The 17,828-nt window shown below is 33.6% G+C and overlaps 1 protein-coding gene across 4 annotated transcripts in view; it reads left to right on the top strand.

Annotated features, from left to right (window-relative positions):
- The window catches only part of EPHA5 (EPH receptor A5), a 315,334-nt gene that overhangs the window by 26,910 nt on the left and 270,596 nt on the right, over nt 1–17,828 (top strand). For all 4 annotated transcript variants that reach the window (XR_014295238.1, XR_014295239.1, XM_082634798.1 and 1 more), the window contains exon 2: nt 3,139–3,203. Coding sequence is in view for 2 of the 4 variants with exons in the window: in XM_082634798.1 (XP_082490924.1) it covers nt 3,139–3,203 (65 nt within the window). In the remaining 2 variants the exon portion in view is untranslated. The remainder of the gene's footprint in view (nt 1–3,138; nt 3,204–17,828) is intronic.

The following is a 17,828-nucleotide window of genomic DNA, read 5'->3' as shown; positions in this document are numbered from 1 at the left end:
CTAACTTTGTTTTTTTTTTTTTTTATCCTTCTTTCTCTGATTTCTTTAGGTATAAGTGTAGGTTGTTTATTTGATATTTTTCTTGTTCCTTGAGGTAGGATTGTATTGCTGTAAACTTCCCTCTTACAACTGCTTTTGCTGCATCCATAGGTTTGGGCCATTTTGTTTTCATTGTCATTTGTTTCTAGGTATGTTTTGAGTTCCTCTTTGATTCCTTGAGTGATCTCTTGGTTACTTAGTAGCATATTGTTTAGCCTCCATGTGTTTGTATTTTTACACATTTTTTCCTGTAATTCATATTAGTCTCATAGTGTTGTGGTCAGAAAAGATACTTGATATGATTTTAATTTTCTTAAGTTTACCAAGGTTTGATTTGTGACCCAAGATATGATCTATCCTGGAGAATGTTCCATGAGCACTTGAGAAGAAAGTGTATTCTTTTGTTTTTGGATGGAATGTCCTATAAATATCAATTAAGTCCATCTTGTTTAATGTATCATTTAAAGCTTGTGTTTCCTTATTTATTTTCATTTTGGTTGATCTGTCCATTGGTGAAATTGCAGTGTTAAAGACCCCTACTATGATTGTGTTACTGTCGATTTCCCATTTTATGGCTGTTAGCATTTGCCTTATGTATTGAGGTGCTCTTATGTTGGGTGCATAAATATTTACAATTGTTATATTTTCTTCTTGTATTGATCCCTTGATCATTATATAGTGCCCTTCTTTGTCTCTTGTAATTGTGTTTATTTTAAAGTCTATTTTGCCTGTTATGAGAATTGGTACTTCAGCTTTCTTTTGATTTCAATTTGCCTGGAATATCTTTTTTTATCCTCCCAATTTCAGTCTGTTTGTGTCCCTAGGTCTGAAGTGGGTCTCATGTAGACAGCATATATACAGGCCATGTTTTTGTATCCATTCAGCCAGTCTGTGTATTTTGGTTGGAGCATTTAATCCATTTACATTTAAGGTAATTATCGATATGTATGTTCCTATTACCATTTTTTTAATTGTTTTGGTTTTGTTATTGTAGGTCTTTTCCTTGTCTTGTGTTTCCTGCATAGAGAAGTTCCTTTAGTATTTTCTGTAAAGCTGGTTTGGTGGTGCTGAATTCTCTTAACTTTTGCTGTCTGTAAAGATTTTAATTTCTCTGGGAATTCTGAATGAGATCCTTGCTAGATAGAATAATCTTGGTTGCAGGTTTTTCCCTTTCATCACTTTAAACATGTCCTGCCACTCCCTTCTGGCTTGCAGAATTTCTTCTGAAAGATCAGCTGTTAACCTTATGGGGATTCCCTTATATGTTATTTCTTGCTTTTCCCTTGCTGCTTTTAATATTTCTTCTTTGTATTTTATTTTTGATAGTTTGATTAATATGTGTCTTGGTATGTTTCTCCTTGGATTTCTCCTGTATGGGACTCTCTGTGCTTCCTGGACTTGACTGTTTTGTTTCCCCTATCAGGGACATCATCTCTTCAAATATTTCTCTAATATAATCTCTTCAAATATTTATCAGTTCCTTTATCTTTCTCTTCTTCTTCTGCGACCCCTTTAGTTCAAATGTTGGTGCATTTAATATTGTCGCTGAGGTCTCTGAGACTGTCCTCAATTATTTTCATTATTTTTCTTTATTCTACCCTCTGGTAGTTATTTCCACTATTTTATCTTCTGGGTCACTTATCTGTTCTTCTACTTCAGTTATTCTGCCATTGATTCTTTCTAGAGAATTTTTAATTTCATTTATTGTGTTGTTTATCATTATTTGTTTGCTCTTTATTTCTTCTAGGTCCTTGTTAAATGTTTCTTATATTTTCTCCATTCTATTTCCAAGATTTTGTATCATCTTTACTATAATTTTTCTGAATTATTTTTCAGGTAGAGTGCCTATTTCCTCTTAATTTGGTCTGGTGGGTTTTTACCTTGCTCCTTCATCTGCTGCATATTTCTCTGTATTATTTTGCTTAACTTACTGTGTTTGGGGTCTCTCTTTTGCAGGCTGCAGGTTCTTGTCACAGGCTGTTGTTTTTGTTGTCTGCCCCAAGTGGGTAAGGTTGGTTCAGTGGGTTGTTTAGGCTTCCTGGTGGAAGGGACTGGTGCCTATGTTCTGGTGGATGAGGCTGGATTTTGTCTTTCTGGTGGGCAGGACCACGTCCAGTGGTGTGTTTGGGGGTGTCTGTGAACTTAGTGTGATTTTAGGCAGCCTCTCTGCCTAGCACACTTTTAAACTACTTTAATATCAGAGGGACAGTAGGTGAACCTGTTGAAATATAAACTCCCTGAGTGTCTATGTATCTGTGTGTATGTGCAAGTTTGTGAGTGTGTGAATGTTGGTGCATGTGCATACTCTTCTATTGCTTCATTTTGCAATGATGATGTTCGGACTTCCACCTTGGGAGTTACAAATATGTTAGGATACCCAGCCCTAATTGAGTTCTGCCTTTCAAAATGTAGCTAACAGTTATGTAAAAAACACATTTTGGACTATAGCTATATATAAAAGGAAAGTATCTTTGGGAATGCAATGAGCACTTAGCTATTGCAACAACCTTAAGAGCTGCTGCATTTCCTAGGCTTCATTGAGTGTACAGATTTATTTCTTAATTAAATTTGCAATTTGGATTATGGATTTTGGTTAATATCACAAAAAATCTTACAAACTTGGGAATAGTTTATTGTTGTTTAATGTAAATTATTTGTTCATTGCCTTTATAACAGCTTTCCAGAAGAAAATAGAGTACATTTATCCCTAACTTTACAGTTGCAGCTTAATCCCAAGAACTAGCATCTTTAAAAATTGGACATGGTCCTCATGGTTTTCTGTGGACCTTTCATTATTTTCTTTTTCTTATTCTTTTCCTTTATTCCTGTTTGACAAAAAAAAAAAAAAAAAAAAAAAAGCACTTTGGATAATAACTTGTTTATATACTTTTGCTGTTATTTTTCTCCAAATAATTATTCAAAATCACTTGTTCTCTTGCATCCTAATAATGTTTTCTTCAAATTATAACTCTTGTATTCATCATAATGAATGCTCAATTTACTTTCAGTTATGGATGTAATATGTACTTTTAATAACACTATGAAAATAGTGATATATTTTTGTATATTTGACTCAGTTTTGTTTTCTTTCTCTTTTAGTGAATTTGTTGGATTCACGGACTGTCATGGGGGACTTGGGATGGATTGCTTTTCCAAAAAATGGGGTAAGCCTTTATGAAATTTTCCTTACAACTTAAAATACTTGAATAGACATCATCTTAAATATCATATAGTTGTAAATTATCTGGACAGATTTGATGTTAAGAAAAGAGGGGTGTGTGTGAAGGGGAGTGAGGAGACTTCAAATTAGCTTTGACTGGGAAAAGCAAGCAAATTGGGAAGAGATTTTTATGACTGAACAACAAATATATTATTTTCCTCTCTGAATGTTTATCCATAAAGAAATATGAAGTTTCTTCAGCATTCAGGAGAGCTTCAGATTGAAGCAACCAACACATTTTTAGAATTGGTTTATCTTTAAAAAAAAAAAAAGAAGAAGAAGAACTAAGAAAAAAAACAAAGATTTGCTGCTAATTTGCCCTTATCTTGTTTATATTGAATAGGAAATAAAAGTTCATGTGTCAATGACAGTGTTGAATCAAACACTGGAACCAATTTATTATGTGTTTAATTTACATTAGGGAATTAAAATATTATAAGAAATTCCTTTAAATTCCATTGAAATTAAAAATGTCTCAGATTATCAGATTATTCATCATTCAAAAGTTTTCTTTTAATTCTTGAATTTTTCTCTGTTGAGAACTTTCAGAAAAGATGCTCCATTGGAAGATTTTTATAATCAACCATTGTTTTTTTGTTAGTTTTTTATGGTTTACATTGAAAGTAACTTCTTTGGGAGGAAAATTAGGTAAGCCATTTTTTTGACAATATGCCTATTAATATATTTATAGTACTAACAATCTTAATACATAGATTATATAAAAAGTATTCCATTATCTCATGCTTAATTAAAAACACATCCATATTATCAGATGGAAAATGAAAATATAAGTAAAATATTGTGACATAAAATCATTGTATATAGAAAACATTAACTGTATTGCATGACTATTATATTGAAAACAATCTAGACTTTGATAGAACATTTTTATTATATAATGACTTTAATATTTAAATATATATTTTTTTAATTTTCAAGCTAAAACTACCCAACATCATTATTGAACCAACTCTGCTCAATAGTCTATAATAAACTAAAGGGAAAATAATTTTAAAAAGAATAGTTACATGTATATGTATAACTGAATCACTTTACTGTACACCTGAAACTAACACAACATTGTTAATCAACTATACTCCAATATAAAATAAAACTAAAAAATAAAATAAAACACACATGGATTTTTATAATAAAAAATAAAATATATAAAAAAGAAAAGTAAAAAAAAATTATCCAATCACCTTGTGACAAAAAGAAATAATATTTTCAATCCTCCATTTAAAGAAAAAGTATTTTTAAACAATTTAAATGCTTAAAACTTTATTATACAGTGTATATATGCAATTAATTAGAAGATTATGCACACTAGTAATATTTCATATGACTTTGAAGGTTAATCTCAATTTAATTAAGTAATTTAATATTATACTAAATCTGGTTATAACAAACCAAATAACCAAAACTTAAATTTTTTTCTAATTGATAAGTATACCAGATGTTTTAATTGGTCCTTTACTTAGAACATTCTTTCTGTAGTAGACAAGTAGTATTAATTGTTCTAATGTATAATAATTTATATGTTAACATCCTCATCTCAATGTGTTTCTCTTTTTTCATTAAGTTGGTATTTCTTTTTGGTTGTAAATATTATGGTTACATTTAGAGCTATAAAATAAATAAAGTAATACAAGTAAATTGTTAAGATATTAAAACATGAAGATAAGCCAAATGAAAAACAAATTATCTTACTCAGATATAGCCAGTGCCAACATATAGATATATATATTCTCTTAATCTGTCTCTTATCTTTCTTATGCTCTTCCTTTCTCCATTCTTTCTTTATCCTTCCCCTCACTCACCACCTCTGAGTTACTGTCTTTCTTTCATCTTTCACCACCCCTATATAGGAAGATGGCTGGCTAACATCCATCTATGAGAACCTGTATATATTTTGTACTCTGCATTTTTTCACATATCAAAAATGATTTATTTCATAAATAACTTAAATTGCCCTTCCTGAGAAGATGGCTGACATATTGGATTGAAATTATTTTTTTTTAAGTGAGAAAATATGTCATATTCTCTTTGAATCTCTTGAGTTTAGTTTTGTGTTCCTCCTCTTTCCATTCAGAAGTTATTCAGACAAGGTTTGACAGAGTGTAACTTTGAGGGTAAATCTGATGTTGTAGTTGTTCTTGTAACTAAACATTTTTAGGGAAATTACTCAATTTTGTATGTGATTTCTGCGTAAAGCACAATTGATTCCTTTATAAAAACCTAATCTTTTTATCAGGAATGGGCTATTTCCAGTCATTCTAGCAACTTCATCCTTTCTTTTTCTTTCTATATAATTGTTACTATAGTGTTAATTTTGTTCAGATTTTTAAATGAGTATTTTTTCAAAACTCTTGTAATTTTTTGAGTGATGTTCCTTTTGACATAGCTAATGCCTGATGTTAATACTGAAGAAAAAGAAGTTAAACTAGAGAAACTTAGTGAATGTGCACTTATCTGAGTATGAGGAATGCATGTGGAATTCAGTTGTTATATTGATGTTATGTCACCCAAATGCAAAATGAAGAAACTTTAAAAATTATATTTTAAAGAAAATAAGCATACAGAGTACAAATAGTTCCAATAAAGTGTGTGTGTGTGTGTGTGTGTATATATATATATATATATATATATATATATATATATACTTTTTATATATTGCTATTAGGCTGAGTCATTTAGGATTAGATAAGAAATCTAACTCTAAGTGAAATATAGATCATTGGTGTGGTATCAACAAAAATTTTGGAATAAGAGCATCTGAAAATTTTCTCTTCCATGAAAGCCATGAGAAAAGTGGAAAATATTATAAGAATCAATTTTTCAGAACTCTGGAAATTAACCAAAATCTTGGAGCAATCCAAGGAACATCTAGTCAAGAAAAAGGACTAAATCTTGTCAGAACAACAAGTTTGTGGCATTTCAAGGTACCCTGTGTCCTTTTCTGCCACTCCAGCTCTTTAAAGTAGCCTTGGACAATACCAAAAATCTGTTGTCAGGGTGAAAAACAGCAGTCTGACAGGCACTAGGGTGGGCAGAGTCAGGTAGGAGACTCTTCAAAGACTTGATCTCAGAGGATTGTCATTATATATAACCTGATAACTCCATGAAAGAATGTTCTTGTAAGGCTGTCTTGAATTGTCTGACTTAAGAGCTCCCCCAGTCTGAAAGCCTTTACTGTATTAAGTAAAGAAGAATATTCTTTTTTTCAGAACATTTCCTGAACCTCAGGCCTTAAGAATGCATGTTTTATTATTTTATTTCTTAGACCGATAAAAATAGTACCCTAAATCTAGGCCTGAGAATTGGGCAAGTAAGTTAGGAGAAACCCTATTCATCCCTTGTAGTCAGGCACACATTCCATACACCTCTTAGAAACAATCATTGCACCTGTCATACTTTTTCTTTGCTTTTAAGCTTTTAGATTTCTTATGGCAATCTCATGTTTACCACTGTACAGTGTTTCTAAAACTAGGCTCAGTTCCTGGCATATAATTGGACTTCAATAAATATTTATTAGAAGGATAACTGTTTGTTTGTTAATTTATGAAATGGGTCATACATTACTGAGATGTAGTTTTGTTTTTGTTTTTGTTTTTGCGGTACGCGGGCCTCTCACTGTTGCAGCCTCTCCCGTTGTGGAGCACAGGCTCTGGACGCGCAGGCCCAGTGGCCATGGCTCATGGGCCCAGCTGCTCCGCGGCAAGTGGGATCTTCCCGGACCGGGACATGAACCCGTGTCCCCTGCATCGGCAGGCGGACTCTCAACCACTGCACCACCAGGGAAACCCTGAGATGTAGTTTTGCATGAAGATTGAATAAGTGGGACTGAGAGTAGAACTGGGCACAGTGTTGGCACCCAGTAAACATCCTTTCTTTGATCTTCTGCTGCATTTCTGTTCTCCTCATATTAAAAGATCCATCAGTCAATCAGTTTTTGTGTTTCTTTGTTAGTTTTTTGACTATATCTGTATGAATTCATTGTCAGCATTTAAAGATTGGGAGATTTCATATAAAGTCTGAACTCCCAGCTTCTCTGTTTAGTTGGAAGTTTCAGAAAGCCAGAGCTAGCAGATTTCTATTACCTCAACAGCCCAAAGCTGAGTAAAGGCTGCAACTGGAAGAGAGTAAGCAAATTCTCCTATTTGACTCAATTTCTACCTGCTGCTCTTCAGTCATTTAAGTTGCTGGTCTGCAATGTTGGCATTATCATGGAGTCATTTTTTAATACTGCACAAGCATCGTTTTTTTCTTCTGTTTTAGGAGAGACTTTAAAAAACTCTTGTGTTACATGCTGAGACTGTTTCTTCCTAGTTTCTGTTTGAGTACTTCACCTCAGTTACGGCTCATCATTTGAATTTGGGCTTCAGCATGTGCTTTGTAGCTACAATGTATGAGGTAGACAGTGGGTGTATGTGTGAGTGTCTTCTGCCTCATGGTGATAACTTGAAGCCTCCTTCCTTTTTTTTTTCTGTACATATCTAGGAGTACTATGTTACAGCAAAGTTTGCTTTCATGCAAATTTGCTGCATTCATTCATTCAACAGACATATATTGGACACTTAATTTGTGGCTTGAACTCTTCTCAGAGTGTGCCTTAATTAGTTTGTGCCTAGTTTTGGTAGTTTTAGTAGTGAAGAAGAGTCAGTACCTACTATAACCAGGGTTACGGTAGTGAAGGTAGTAAGTGAAGAAAACAAGCAAAAGTCCCTGATGCCCTGGAGCTTGGGGCAGTGTTGTTATTTTGAGAATGAGTTATCAGAGTGTTAGAGCAATGTGATAACTGAAATGCATTCTATTATTTTCTTTCTATACTTGTATGAAAGTGGCAGAGATGTGACAGTATTCTCTCAAGGTCATTAAAGTAGTTTGTGACATAACTGGGAGCAACACGTGTATTGCATTTGGCACATGTGCTGTCATATCATTGTTTCTCATTGTCTTGCCATAAAAATACTCTTTCATTTAGTACATAAATTCATTTAGTACTGACAATGACAATGTAAAAAGATATTTAGTATTTTTTTGTAGATGAAGAAAATGAGGCTCACTAAGGGTAAGTGATTTTCCCAAGGTTATGAGGTTGGTAAGAGAATGAGGCCATTTTAAATCCAGGTCTTCCAGGATACTGATTATTTTAAACCAGAGGTGAACTCCTACAAAGAGTTAGGTCTCCAGAGACATAAGTTCTGGATGGTTCTCAGACTTCTAGTTCATGGAAGAGAGGAATTCATGCTGAAGAGAAAATTCACCTCAAAGAAAGTTTTAAATGAGGTGGAGTGGGTCACATGCTATTAATTGCTAGATCATAATACATTTTTGGAAAAATGTATAACACATATGTGCTCAAATATATAAGTTGCATTGCTATATTGTGTATATAACAAATATATATATATAATTAAATAATTATATGAAAGGTAGATAGATAATGAAAAGGATGAATTAACTTGACTCCTAGCTATATCTGTAATTCACTCTATTATTTTTGGGACCTGTGTGAATCTCCGCTTTCCTGTCTGTTAAGCAAGGATGGGTGGTTATTATATCATCTATCTTGTAGTGTTGTTTTAGGATAAAGTAAGATAATGTATTTGAATGCACCACATCATCACTCAACCACTAAAGAAGTAGAAAAGATGATGGTTGGTTAAAAAGCTACTTTTGTATTGCTGTTTTCAAACACAACCAGAAAGCAACAGTTTGGTGGTTAAAAGCAAAAATCACTCAGCTATCTCTTTGGCATTTGACTGTTCAAATGAAGTAAGTAAAAACTCTTAAGAGTTTTTATGCCTCAACTCCCAAATGTGGGACTCAGTACTCTAATTTCACTTTGAATAAAATTAAGGGGAGGGTTTGTCAATGCTTTTTTTTTCTCCCAGAACTGGTCTTTAATTGTAGACAGAAATAAAAACAAATAAGCAAAACACAGACTGACTTCTGGCTTAATTGATGTAAAATGTTCATAGTTACCCTCAATTCTAAATTTCACTGCCTATTTGAGTAAATATTTTTTTCCTTCAGAGCACCTTCTGTTAGTATTTTACACTGAGGTTCTCAAACTTTTTCAGCCTCAACTCATTAGGACATAATTCTAACAGATAGTAATTCATGATTGTGAATAAGGAATAATAAAGAGGCGTTGAGAATTAATTTATTTCATGATTGACTCTATTGTCAACCCTCTTTTTTATATTTACATAAGATTTTGTCTTAAAATACTTGTTATTTTTTTAACCATTGCCTTATTTTTAAAAATTAATATACTTAATTTTTTTAGAGAAGTTTTGAGTTTACATAAAAGTGAGCAGAAGGTATGCAGAGTTCTTATACACAACTTCAATATTCCTCCTTACCCTTTTTTCACTATTAGCATGTTGCATTAGTGTGGTACATTTGTTACAATAGACCAGGCAATGTTGACACATTATTATTAGGTAAATTCCAAGTTTATATTAAAGTTCACTCTTTCTCTTTTACATTCTCTGGGTTTTAACAAATACATAATAACATGTGTTTACCATTGCAGTATCATACAGAACATTCCCTGTCCTATCTGTACACACCCTGAAGATGTACTTTGCTTCCTTCTAATTACAGTAGCATTATTTCATTCACCTTCTGGAACATTTAGTGTTGATTAATTTATATAGTCTAATCATTCATGTTAATAGCATTATTTCCTGGAAATTTTGAGCAAGTGTTTTCAAAACATTCTTATAAGAATAAAATGAATGGCTATAGTGTTTGTTTAGAGCAGATTATGCTCTTAACGTCTTAGAAATTTCACTATTGCTCTTTTTCCATATGTTGTTGTTACAAAAGATCACAAGATAGACCTGCCTTCTTTGCTTTGGGAGAAAGCCTTTTCCCCACTGAGTCCTTTGTACTTCCTGTTCACACAGTGGGCAAGCCACCACAGTCCCCTGGCTGTCACCTCTGAATCGTATTGCAAATTCTGCTTTTATTTTTGCTCTCTTTTCCTATTCCATTCAAAGAAGATAAACATTATTTTTGCAGTCTTTTCTTATGTTGATCTTAGGGGGTATTAGGATCATTCAAAATAACGTATTCATTTGAGAGAGATTTCAGAATACTGACTTAAATCATATTTGTACTAAAATGGAGACAGAGTAAACTGCTCTCTGCCTAGGGGAGAAAGAACAAGCAATAGTCCTACATAAAGTCACTTCAAAACAGGAGTTTATGGCTGTTCTTGTTTTAGTGTCAGTTTGTTCTATTTTCTGATTTCTTCAAGACAGAGAACCTATGTTTACTTTTTTTTTTTTTTTTTTTTTTTTGCTGTACGCGGGCCTCTCACTGTTGTGGCCTCTCCCGTTGCAGAGCACAGGCTCTAGATGCACAGGCTCAGCGGCCATGGCTCACGGGCCTAGCCACTCCATGGCATGTGGGATCTTCCCGGACCGGGGCACAAACCCGTGTTCCCTGCATCGGCAGGCGGACTCTCAACCACTGCGACATCAGGGAAGCCCTGTGTTTACTTTTGAAGTTGAAAATAACTCAAGTTTAGATTACTCAAAATGGACTGTGAATCCATCATTAGTGTTTTATGTGGATTCTCTTGAATCAAGAGAAACTTAAACTGGATTTTCTATTCTGATACTCAGATTTGGGTAAAAGTGTATGTGAGGGCTTTGTGTGTGATTCCTCCTCCCCAAACTTAAAGGTGAAGAATGAGGAGAAGTACTTGAACACTGCTAATCTCATATATTTTGGTTATGATCAGGATGTTTTGCCAGAACCTTGTTTTGGCTTTGCTTTCTACCAAAGGAGAGGAAAGATAATGACAAGCACTGAGGCCCACACTGAGCATGGAGAGGCTAATAAAGATTAAAGTTATGCTGAAGGGGAAAAAAGAGCACATTAGTGGATATAGAAAAGCTCTTTATTTGGACAGTGATAGAAAAGAATTCTAAAGGGAATGGGTATTATACTATATATTGCAAATGCCAGTATAATGAAGAACAATCCTATTCCAAAGTAGCTTTGTATCCATTATTTTTTAGAAAAACAAAAAGCACACCCAACCCCTAAGGTAATTAAGATAAATAATTTAAGGAATTCAAGACAGTCATTTAGCATACACTGAAGTTTAGATGAAGCACAATTTCACATTTAGATTTCCCACAAAGAAACTAAGCAATTATGAAGAAAGTTTTTTTAAAATGTGCAGTTCTGCTTTGGCATATGAGACAAACGTTGTATTTTGCCTTTGCTATATATTGAATGTATTAACAAGAGTCACAGTGTATTCATTCAAGGTAGGATTGAGACATGCATATATTATTTGTTTGCTAGGTGTCACTGTTTATATATTTAAAGTCACTATAAAACAGTGCCTATATTTTCTTCTTTACAGTCTCTCAAAACACTTCTGCATTATAGGGAAACACAAACATAAACTGGAAAATAGCCTCTATTCATGATATCCTCTGGTAAATCCTTCTTCTTACCCCAACTGCAATAGGCTAGCTAAAGACCTCATCCTTCAAACTGCAGTTTAAGTCTTATTTCCTCAGGAAAGTATGGTTCAAAGATTAACTGTTTTTCCATTAGCAGATCATGCTGTGAAATCCTTTTTCCCTCCATCCCAACCCCTATCTATTTTTTCTCCAGATCACAATGTGCACAGCTATGTTATCCATACTCATCACCTAGACTAGCTTTCTACCCAAACACTTAATTCTCCTGATCTGCTCCTTTTGGATGACATTCTCTATTGGTCTGTATAAGAAGCTGGGAGCATACATGTGAACAGAGTTTCAGGTTATTTCTAAAGAGTTATATGTTACTGTCACCTTACCTGTGATGTCAGACACCTGTGCACCCACTTACTTCAAACAGACATTTCCCAATATTATTCCCACCTGTTTCATATTGGGTACTCATGTTTTCCTTTTCCCCATTACATATATGGAGATTTCTCGGTCTCTATCTAGAGGTTCTCTGTGAAATGATTTACTCCATGTAAAATCTGGACCTAAAATCCTTCTTCTTCTGAAAAAGAATTCTCTGCTCTCATTGATATTTTCTCCAGTTTCCATATGTGACTATAATGATTTTTTTTTTACTCTCATCTTCCCATTCATTAATAAATATGTTAAATAAAACGGCTTTGCAGAGGTCCCCAGGGGCCAAACACCGGGTATTTTCCTAGTGGTTTGATTGCTGTTTATCATGATCTCTTTTAACCATTCCTCAGCTGTTTTCAATTCATGTGACAGTACTCCCATGCAAGTCAATTTGAATTAATTTTGCAAGCAAAATGCTTTATGGTTCTGAGTAGATAATCTCCCTCTCCCACAGAGAAAATATATACTGTAATCATCGAGCATTCCTGTTGATTATTTCCATTAAAGGCAGCACAGGGAGAGAGAATGCTGAAGACTCCTCTCACGTTTGAAGTTTTTTGAGGCTTTTGCTGTTCATTGCCTTATTCTCTCTCCCTCTCTCTCCCTCTCTTTTATTTTTCTTTTATGCCACTCACTGTTTGCATTAATGCAGAAAATGATGGTCCATACTGCTCAGCCTGGAATCTCTGTCCTCTGGAGCCTGGGCTAGTATCTTTGTGATCTTATATCCCAACACACTTCCCTCCAAATGAACTGACTTCTCTCTTCTTAACTCCCCAAAAGATTCATATAAATTTCTACCTCTAGTGTTTTGCACGGATTGCTTGAAATACTCCACCTTCCACCCTCCATATAACCCATCTTAATACTAATCATGTTTTCCAAAGCCCAGTTTAAGTTATACAATGGAAATGAAACTTTCCATTACCACCTGGAAGGGTGACCACTTCCTAGGCTGAATCAAAATCCAGCACTTCCTGTGTATTGAACACACTAAAAATTAGATATTTATAGTGTTACCAGTGTTTGTGTATGACTACTGTAAGCTTCTCTAGTGTGAAGACCTTTATGTTGTTATCTCTAGCACGTTGCTCTATGCCTCAAATATAAATTCACATTAATCACATCTGCCACTGATTGATACATAACTAGGCATATGAATCTGTAGGAAGTGGTGGTTGTTTAGACGCAAAAGGCTATACATTTTTGGCTGAAATAGAATAGTAAAAAGATACACCGAAGTTTGGATTTAAGGGTTCTTATTTATTTGGTGTCATGTAAGCTTGAACCAAGAATAGTTTATTTTTATTATACAATTAAGTTTACCAAAAGACTGTTATGTGCCAAAGAGTGACATTACATTGATATACAGAACTCACTTCCTCTCCTCAGGTAATCAGATAAGTTTGAATGATGTCTTCTAGAGTTGTGAAATATACAGTCTGCAAAAACATATACACAACTCTGGGCCCCCCTCTCTATTGAGTTCAATCCAAATTACTAATTTGTATACATATGTGCCTCCTTAAAGTCATTATGGTTAACATGGAGACTTTGAAACCAGCTAATCTAGATTCAGAATCTAACTCCACACCTTACTACCTAATGTGTAGCAAGTTATCACTCTGTGTCTCCATTTCCTCATTTATAAATTGTGTATAATACTACCTACTGCACAATGTTCTTATGCCTATTAGAATGAGATAATGATGCAATGTTTAGCACGATGCCTCTTTAACTCACAGAACCCAATATCAATTGAGTTCTTGAAAAAAATGAAACCAAGGGATTGGGCAACGTTTCATGATCTGGTTCCTACCTTTGACTACTCATTTCTTTGTTATTCTCTCAGCAAACCAGATTTCTTTGCTTCAGTTTCACATGGCTTTCACCCAATTCCAAATTTGATTGCCTGAGTTTAAAAGACCAGCTCAGGCTGACTGGGGATGTTCCAAATTCCACATAGAAATTTCCACTTGGCTCTGCTGACCATCACTTATTCAAATATACCCAGCTGGATTGAGGAAGGAGGGTAAAATCATACAGTATAAGTGTAGCTGTAGCTGTTGGTGACCATCTCTTCTATGAGAGCAGCTTAAAAAAAAAAAGTTGGTGTCATCTCAATTAGTCTCTTGGGAATTCTGATAAGGAAGCATTTCCCTAAGTATAAAGTTGTTTTCTCATATAAAATTTATTTTGTTATAAAATAATTACTAATGTGAAACATTTATTCCAAAAATTTGCAGTGAAATTAGTTGTTTCAGTGCATAATTTCCATCAGGTTTCTAAAGCCTGATTTCTACAATGCATATGAATTTTACCCAGCATTCAATAATTTTATTTGAGTGGTCTCTTTGATTTATTTAAATTCTATTTGATAATCATATTTAATTGGTCTATTTGACTTATTTAAAATCTTACTATTATATGTCCCACTATTCTTATATTTTAGACTTCATTGTAATCAGTGATTCTACATCTTTTGATTATCATCATTCTGTTCTGTAAGACAAATATCTATGCGCCTCCATGCTTCTTTGCATATTTTGGTATACATCTAGTTATTATGAGTAAGAAGACTAACAGTATCCTATAAACTCATTGTTTCCTTAGAGGCCAAGAAAATCACCCTTGTGTTTGCTGACCTGGTCCTGAAAGTCACTATGTTGCATCATAAGCCAAGTCTCTTGTTTAGAAGCAAGCTATAGACACAAAAACATAGAAAAAAAAGAGTAAGGCAGTCTTTACTGTTGAGTAATAGTTTTTACAATCTTTAAGATAAATTAATGCTTGTCTTATGTGGGATTGCCTTACGTGATTTCAACACTTCCAAAATGTTACTGTGAATATTTAATGCCATAGGTTATGAATCTGAACTTATTCAGAATATACCTTCCAATTCAGCTTTATTTCTTAACATTTGATCTAGGACATATATAATAGAAATGGTGTGCATATGCTTCATGAATCCTTCATGTATTCCACCCCACGTTATATACATCCAGACAGGACAGCTGCCAAAGCTGTTGGAGAAGTTTCATTTTAAACAGAGTTTTGTATATTTGGGCATGCATGAAATTTTAGTTGATTATAACATGCAAATAAGTAATAAGCCAAAGAACCACGGACTGTGCTGTGATTACAAATTATTTAAATAATGGAGGATTATTCACTTTGTGTCACAAATAGTTCCAGTCTTCACAGTTAAAGTCATAACGATGAGTATAATCCTGAGAGATAAAGTCACTTCATTAAACAAGCTTCTCTGATTTACTGTTTGCTTTATTTTGATGCCAGATTGAATAATGGGATTTTTAAAGGTAATTTAACAGTGAAAGTATATTGCATTTATATCATCTTATAATTTTGCAATACTTCTACATTTTTAAAATATATAGATTGATGTTATTATGATAAAAGTAGCATATAATTTCAATGCTAATGTCAGGCAAATTAAAATGGTTCTGAAAAGTAATATTAGCATGTCATTAATCTGGAAGGTGAAACGTAACTATAATGTCATCAGATGTTGATAATGTTTTCCAGCTAGCCAGTTTTCATGGTAGCTTTATTCATTAGTGCACTGAAATTTATTCCTGACATGTACATATAATATATGTTGTGTTGTTCTTTGAAAGTAGAAATGAGCATGAAGTTACAATATCATATACACAGTCAGTAAAAGATTGAAATAAAGATTGTCTTATGTACCATCTTTGCAATGTTTGTGTCTTCCTCAAATTCATATGTTGAAATCATGAGCAATGGTATTAGGAGGTGGGACCTTCAGGAGGTAAAATCAAGAGAGTATAACCCTTAAGATGGGTTGAGTACCCTTACAGGAGGCAGGGGAAGTTTGCTTCCTCTCTTTTTCTCTCTCAGCCACATGAGGATACAGCAAGAAATTGTCCATCTACAAGCTAGGAAGCAGAATCTCATCAGACAGTAGGTCTACTGGTGCCTTGATCTTGTATTTCCCAGCCTCCAGAACTGTGAGACATAAATATTTGTTGTTTAAACCACCTAGTCTGTAGTATTTGTTAAAGCAGACTGAACTAAGACAGGTGTCAATTTCTATTTTTCTAAAGGAGTAATAAGGTATAGTGTGGTCAGCCACAGAAAAGGCAATGAAAATATGGGAGATCTCTCTCTCCTGCTCAAACTACACATCCCATAAAATGAATATGTATTTAGTAAACAAGGCAGACTTTTAGGATGCAGATAACGTAAGGAGGGCTAAGACTCCTCAATTGAGGCTTAATATTTCCCAAGTTGATGTTTTACTTTAGTAGAGTAGTAGATTTAATAGATTGTCAGAAACAGGAGATTCACGTGTTAAGCCAAAGTGGTTCTATACTCAAGTAAGTTTCAAAAATATTAAATGAAGTAGAATTAACATATTTCTCTAATTATTGCATTATACTAAGCCTTTGTAGATTAATGACCATGCAGGTCTCCCAAATAATTTGATCAAGCAACATTTTACCCACTATATGTATGAACATCTTCATGAACAATGTCCAGCAGAACATAATTTAGGAAACATTTTTTTCAAAGAACTTGTCTTCTTTCTAAAACATCTGGATGCAGTGATAACAGAGAAATAAGAATAAAGAAATATATGTTTTCCCTTTGTCATAATGACATATGGAACAGTGCCTAAGAATCACTTTCTTACACATGCCTGGAAATTTTGTCTAAGGCACCATAATAACAACCAGCTAGTCTGTCACTGGAAATTACCACCATATTAGTTTCAAATATGTGGCTTATTATAGGCTTATTAGGCTTATTATACATTCTTATTGCAGAGACTAGATGACTTAGATATGCAAGCTATGGTTGGAAAGGATTTCAGATCTACTTTTTCCAAGGGTCAATGAGAGAAATTCCCTTTTCATTTACATAAATGAGAAACAAAATAATGTATTTAGCTCATAAATAAATAATAATTTATTAGCTCTAGTTACACATCTATAAAATATCATCTGTTGCTACATGGTAGGAGAGAATGAAGCCATGTAAAAATCCCACAGAAAGTTATACTGAATGAATGTCTTCTAAAAAAATAGTGTAACTTTTCCCTTAATCTGAGCATCACACATGCACAAGTGGATTTTCTAAATAACATTTTGATTTGAGATTATATGAGTTTGCATATAACTTTGAAATCATGCTTTTGAACTTAATTTCTTGAATAGTTTATTTGTTCATCATTTCCTCCAACAAATATTTATCCATCAAACTATGTGCTTAGAATTATACTAGACACTCAGGATACAAAGATTAAAGTTATTCATTGACTTTTTTAAAAAACAAGTGGTAGGGCTGGAGATTATATCATTATACAATTAAATACATAAAGAAGTTCAAGTCTTGTAATAGTTTTTAACAATGAAATTTGAATTCCAAATACAGATGTGTAGCATTAAATATTCTATGAAAATAATGAAGTAGCTAATAGCAATGCTGTCTGTGGACTCTGGTGAGCAATTTGTATATTCAATGATATGTTAGGCTTTTACCGCGATACTTATAAAACCTCAGAAGTTCAAAAGTACTTTTCATTACTGCAATAAATTCATGTTTTATTTCTCCATTGCCAGTGACAAATTTGTGTCAAGCCCTGATTTACATAAAGCCTCTTTTCAAAATGTAAATTGTCACTCAAAGTGTGACAT

The sequence above is a fragment of the Mesoplodon mirus genome (assembly GCF_964341445.2).
Source record: "Mesoplodon mirus genome assembly, chromosome: 2".
Taxonomy (NCBI): domain Eukaryota; kingdom Metazoa; phylum Chordata; class Mammalia; order Artiodactyla; family Ziphiidae; genus Mesoplodon; species Mesoplodon mirus.
Note: the sequence above shows the minus strand (reverse complement) of the source record. Positions and strands in the feature narration are given on the sequence as shown.